This window comes from Notechis scutatus, chromosome 14, assembly GCF_049901735.1.
Source record: "Notechis scutatus isolate UNSWTSFEM ecotype Mainland chromosome 14, rNotScu1.2, whole genome shotgun sequence".
Taxonomy (NCBI): domain Eukaryota; kingdom Metazoa; phylum Chordata; class Lepidosauria; order Squamata; family Elapidae; genus Notechis; species Notechis scutatus.
This window is the reverse complement of record NC_142022.1, coordinates 4,192,970-4,198,969: the sequence shown is the minus strand read 5'-3', so window position 1 is coordinate 4,198,969 and position 6,000 is coordinate 4,192,970. Positions and strand designations below refer to the sequence as shown.

Genomic DNA, 6,000 nt, shown 5'->3' with positions numbered 1-6,000 from the left:
ACACCGAACTACAAATCTTCTATTGGTTTCCCTGCTGTTTGTCCAAGGCAGGGCAGCACAGCTTTGGGGCACCTTACAAGACTGCTGGAAGAGAGATTTTGGCGTCCCCATCCTGACACCCAACTTCTTTTGCCCACTGGGCACCCCCACCATCCAGTCCTGCCAACGTTGGGGAGAGAGAGCGAGCCAACACAAACTTGCCCATACTGGCTCCAAGCACCAACCTTCCCCTCCATGGACTGATCCCAAGCCGTCCCTGAACAAAACCAAATGCAAATCAACCCAGCAAGGCAGCTATTTAATTACGTTCCTTTTTTTGTTGTCATCCAAAACTTAGGGTTTATATAAAAAAGAGGGGGGAAAAAAGAGAACTGCTATCCTGATCGTTAGATGCATCATCTTCGAGAGAGGAAGACGGTGACCACTTGCAACCCACTCCAGTCCTTGGCACTCTGCAGCACAATGCGAGCAACGTTGCGTCTTTTCGGCAACGCAGAAACACACGGGGAGCATCGAGCGTCCGGAGTCCATCCAAGGAGAGAAGGTTGGGTGAGAGAGGGCAAGCAGGAGGGGCTGCCTAGAGCTCCACCCCCTCGCTTGGCAGGAGCAGGGCCCAGGGGGGACGACACACGATCTCTGGAGTTCCCTGTGCCACGGGTGGGAGTAGGGAAAACTCTGGACGGGAACTACGTGAGGTTGCATGCAAGGGGGCGTCGGAGGAAGCGCGCGAGGGGAGCGGCAATGCTCAGCCGAACGGCAGGGCTGGGAGAGGATCAACACAACTCGTGGGGGGGGGGGAGGAGGAGGAAGGGGGGTATATTCCTTTGAGGGTCCTACGAACCAAGAGTACGTTTGTCACTGTCAAGCTCGGAGGGCCGAGCCAAAGGACGGCTGGACAGCAAAGTCGAACGTTCTGAGCGAGTCCTGCCCCGAGGGAGGGGATGCAGCCTTTCAATCCGGCACCGGAGAGAGAGAGAGAGAGAAGAGAGGAAGGGAGGCTTGGAAACACCGGTACAGCTGGGCATCGCGGCCTCCTACTGTGCCCGAGATGGGGGGGTCTGCATCTTGAGTGAGACCCTCCCTGCTGGTGGGTGGTCGGTCAGTGGGACTCCTTGATGATCACCTCCACGCCATGCTGTCGGAGCTGTGCTCGTAGAATCAGGTTTTTGTTCTTCAGATCCTCGACCTGCGAGCAGAAGAGATGGAGGTTCCATTGTTTAATCCATTCTAAGATGGGTGGACATCTTAACAGGATGTCTACCCATCAGAGGGTAGAATCAGGATCAAGGGAGGTACTAATACCACTCTATAAAGCCTTAGTAAGGCCACACCTGGAGTATGGCATCCAGTTTTGGTCACACTACAAAAAAGATGTTGAGAATCTAGAACAGGGGTCGCCAACCTTTTGGACCTCAGGGACCACCAAACTCATAATTTTAGATCCCAGGGACCACTAACTGGTTCTGTGGGTGTGGCCTAATTTATGGGTGTAGCTTGGTGGTCATGTGACTGGCTGGGCATGGCTTGTATGTAAATATTATAAATATTTATGTAAATATTGAATTTTTTTATTTAAAAAAAGCAACATTTATCCAAAATCAGGCAAAGCAGGCAGATTGAGTTGCTCACAGAATCATTCAATGATCTATCTATCTGCCATCGGCTAGCTCAGTCTCTCAAATTTGCTTGCCGTGAGTCTGCACTGAATTTGCTTGCAAGCAAACCTTCAGTCCTAAGGGAGGTTCGGCTGTGCTGAGCCAAATATCTAAAGACTATCTAGAAAGCAAGAAATCCAACCATTTCCTGCTTCCTAGCTAATCTAAATCTCCCAGCACAGCAGAACAGATGATGGTAGGAAAATAGAAAAATAGAAATTTAGCAGGCAAGTTTACCTGGTAAGGAGTGAGTGGGCGGGGAGGGTTCCTGCGGGTCATGTGGGCGGCACAGCCTTGTGTTTCAGTGCAGCCTGGATTAATTACTTTGGGGGGTGGTCTGGGGGGTGAGATTTCTCTGGGGCCCACCAAAATTTTCTCACAGCCCACCAGTGGGCCACGGCCCACCAGTTGGCGATCACTGATCTAGAAAGAGTGCAGAGAAGAACAACCAGGAGGATGAGGGGACTGGAGGCTGAAACAGTCAATGAGTGGTTGTAAGAACTGGGCATAGCTAGTCTAGTGAAGGACCAGGGGAGACCTGAGAGTATCTTCCAGTATTTGAGGGGCTGCCCCAGAGAGGATGAAGGAGTCAAGCTATTATCCAAGGCACCTGAAGGCCAGACAAGGAATAATGGATGGAAACTAACCAAGGAGAAATTCAAGCTGGAAATAAGGAGAACAATCCACCAATGGAACAGAAGTTGCCTTCAGAAGTTGTGGGAGGTTCATCATTGGAGGCTTTCAAGAAGAGACTGCACTGCCACCTTTCAGAATTGGTGTTTAGGGTCTCCTGCTTGGGGAGGGGTTGGACTAGTCCAGTGGTCACCAACCAGTAGGCTGGGGACCACTGGTGGTCTGCGAGAAAATTTTGGTGGTTTTGCAGATAAATGTCCCTCCCAAAGCAATTAATCCAGGCTGCACAGGAACACATGGCCCACGGGACCACATGGTTTGCGTCGCTTGCATTGCGCACAACAAAAGGTAGTGAGGGGAGGAGAGAAAGGGCGGAAGAGGTGAACTTGTCCAAACGGTTGCCGATCCCTGGACTAGGTGACCTCCAAGGTCCCTCCCAACTTTGCTGTTCTGATCTCTATATGGATGACAGGCCACTAATTTGCAAATAGCTCAGTATTTAATTTTTTTTTCTAGGTGTGTTTCGCAATAGGAGGGATAGCAATATTGCAGTAATATATTAATCAATATTCAACTTGGGGGAGGGGAATATGTTTAATTCTGTAGTTTTTCTTCATTTTTGCACCTTTTTTTCAAAACCTTGTTTTGTAGGGTGTTTTTTTTTGTTTTAAATTTGTAGGGGAGTTTTGTATTTTAACCTTTTTTGAATAAAATGAAAAGATGAGTGCGTGCCAGTCCCCAGGATTCCCCAGTTAGCAGGTTGAGAAGGACTAGTCGAGACATCCAAGGGTTTTGGTGCAGGGGTCCCCAAACTTGGCAACCTTGAGACTTGTGGACTTCAACTCCCAGAATTCTCCAGCCAGCTCTGGGTGTTGAAGTCCACAAGTCTTAAAGTTGCCAAGTTTGGAGACCTCTGGTTTGGTGAATGAGACGGTTGGCATGTTCTTTGGATCGGGTCAGGCTGCTCAGCTGGATTCATCCTAGACCCTTGAAGTCTTTCCTTTGATGGGAAAGCCAGAGCACCGAGGGTCCCCTCCAGAAATAGGGCAAGGGGGTCTGTCAACCTTACCTGTTGTCGCAGGACTCCATTGTCCACCTGGAGCTGGTCCAGGCCCTGCAGTTCCTCAGAAAGACGGAGGTTATTCTGTCTTAATTCCTGAATGTAGTCACAAGCTTTGGAGAGAATCCCTCCTTTACTCTGCAGGGGGAGGGAGAGAAAGGGACTCAAGAGAGTAACCTCGGCTACTTTGGGGGAGCCACCATTACGGATTTGGTCCCCACTTTGAAAGAAGAGAAGGCAGAACCTTCTGGATCATCGCTCCCTAAGCATCCTGGACTGAAGACTGGAGTCCAATAGCCAGGGGTGGGATTCTACTGGTTCGGGCAAACCGGATGTTAAATTTGCATCTGGTTCGCCAAACCGGTAGTTGAACCGACCGGCTGGCCCGCCCACCCCTCCCTCCCCTCCCGGAGTCTCCACGCAGCCCACTTTCGATGCAGGTAAGTGCAGGGGATGCGCGGAGGCTCTGGGAGGGCAAAAAATGGGCCTCCCCTGAAGTACCAGAAGTCCGGAACGGGCCTGTTTCCGGCCTGGGAGGCTGTTTTTTGCCCTCCCATAGGCCTGAGGAAGCCTCTGGATTCTGGGGAAGGTGAAAAACGGCCCTCCCAGAAGTTCCAGTAGGCCATGCCCACCCAGCAACTGGGCAACGAACCGGTTGCTGGGATTTTTGAACCCCACCCCTGCAAATAGCTCTTTTACCACCAATGAGCTAATGGTTACCAGCCTGATAGATCACTAACTAGATCACCAGGAGTGCAAAATCTGCTACGGAGGAATCTGTGGCCTCCAGGTATCTACTAGATGTCACTCCAGTCGCAGAAGCCAATGATGAAGAACGCTGGAGGTGTCTTGCAAAGGTATCTTGCAGCATCCATTTTATCCATCCCTCCCTTTCTATTCAATACCAGCAGTCCTCAGGTTATGACAGCAATAAAATTTTGGTCACTAAGTGATGTGATTTTAAAACATGACATCCTGTGACTGTATTGCTCAGGGACAGAAATTCTGGTCCCAACTGCAGTCACAATTGCAGGACCATTGAGTTGTTAAATGGGGTGAGAGTCCCAAGGAGTGTACATGTGCCAGGTGGGTGTGCACCGCAGGTGGGGTGGGTGGGTTTCCTACAGAGTATGAGATCCCTGCAGTGACTTATGAGGGCCACTTGTGACCTTCCCTGCTGGCTTCCCCATTGACTTTGCTTGTGGGAAACTGGCAGGGAATGACGAAAATGGCAATTGGGTGACTTCTGCCAGGTCATAACTGCGAGTCGGAGACCTGAGAGCCCAGATCACGCGATCACTGGGAACACTGCGAGGGCAGCCATGTCACACACTCGTCGTAAGTCCTTCTCCTTCAGTGCCACTGCAACTTTGAAGGGTGGCTGAACAAGTGGCTGTAACTCAAGGGCTTCCTGTATGATCAATTTTAAGCAAAATTGATCCTTTATGTATCTTTCATGTACATTTTTAAATAAAAATTGATCTTTTATGTATCTTTTATGTACACTGAGAGCATACGGCCAATAAAGAATTCCATTCCATTCCATTCCATTCATTATTATTTTAATTCTATTCTATTCCACCCAATATTTGTTCTATTCCTATTCCATTCTATTCTACAAAAGCATTAGCCTTCTTGGCAGCGAAGGTAACTGCCGGGAAGACTGATGTCACCATTTTTCTCTCTATTTATTTCTATCCTGCCTTTATTTTTTTTTGACAACACACCTGGGAGGTGGGTTGGGTTGAGAGAGAGGAAAGCTGGCCCAAAAGTCACCTGGTTGGCTTTCATGCCCAAGGCGGGACTAGAACTCCAAGTCTCCTGGCCATTGGCTCAAAGTCGCCCAGCCGGCTTTCCTGCCCAAGGCGGGACTAATATCTCCTCCATCACCAACCCTAAACCTTACCTCCCCACAGCAGAGCCGCTCAACTGTTCTCACCTGTCCGGATTTGGTGTTCTCCATAGAACAGTCCGGAATGATCTTAGACAGCTGCACAATCCAGTTGTTGATCTTGTCCCTGCGCCGGCGTTCCACTGCAGGACACAAAGGGAGCACAGGGTTACTTTCTGGAAGGAGAGCCTCTGTTTTGCAAGGTTGTGGGGGTTCTGCCACGGTGCTAAGTGCAAGACCGGCCTTACGTCAGTTTTTCCAGTGCTGTTGTAACTTCAATTGTCGTAAGTCGAGGACTCCCCATACACAGCCCTCCTCTTTTCATGGGGACCTTCCTTTATTCCTACCTCCCCACAACAACCACCCTGTGAGGGAGGCTGGGCAGAGAAAGTCGCCTAGTGAGTTTCCATGGCTGGGGACGGATTTGATCTCCCCAGTTCTACTTCACCAACCTAACCACTATGCAGCATTGCCTCTCTCCCCACCCCCCCCAAACCAGCTGCCTTCCTCACCTTCGTTGTGCTGTGCCCGACGCTTCTCATCCCGTGTTGTCCGTGGAGCTTCTGATTTCCTGGGAGGGGGAAAAGGCGGCTATAATTTTCACCTGCGTCATTAAATTTGCATCGTGTCGTAATTTAAGACAGGAGTCTTACAAATGAGGCATTGTTGGTCTGTGACTCTGGCTAAGATGTTGAAAATGGACGAAGGACTATCGAACTCAACTGGAAAGGTGAAAAGGAAGAGGGGGGCTTGGTGGATAT

General features: G+C 49.9%; 1 protein-coding gene across 8 annotated transcripts in view; it reads right to left on the bottom strand.

Moving 5' to 3' along the window:
• Positions 1 to 277: 277 nt before the first annotated feature.
• USF1 (upstream transcription factor 1) overlaps positions 278 to 6,000 on the bottom strand; it is a 160,473-nt gene continuing 154,750 nt past the window's right edge. For all 8 annotated transcript variants that reach the window (XM_087943766.1, XM_087943768.1, XM_087943767.1 and 5 more), the window contains exons 8-11: positions 5,752 to 5,810; positions 5,288 to 5,382; positions 3,358 to 3,486; positions 278 to 1,186 (exon numbers count right to left, since the gene is read on the bottom strand). In XM_087943766.1, coding sequence (XP_087799892.1) covers positions 1,100 to 1,186; positions 3,358 to 3,486; positions 5,288 to 5,382; positions 5,752 to 5,810 — 370 coding nt within the window. In that variant the 3' untranslated portion in view covers positions 278 to 1,099. The remainder of the gene's footprint in view (positions 1,187 to 3,357; positions 3,487 to 5,287; positions 5,383 to 5,751; positions 5,811 to 6,000) is intronic.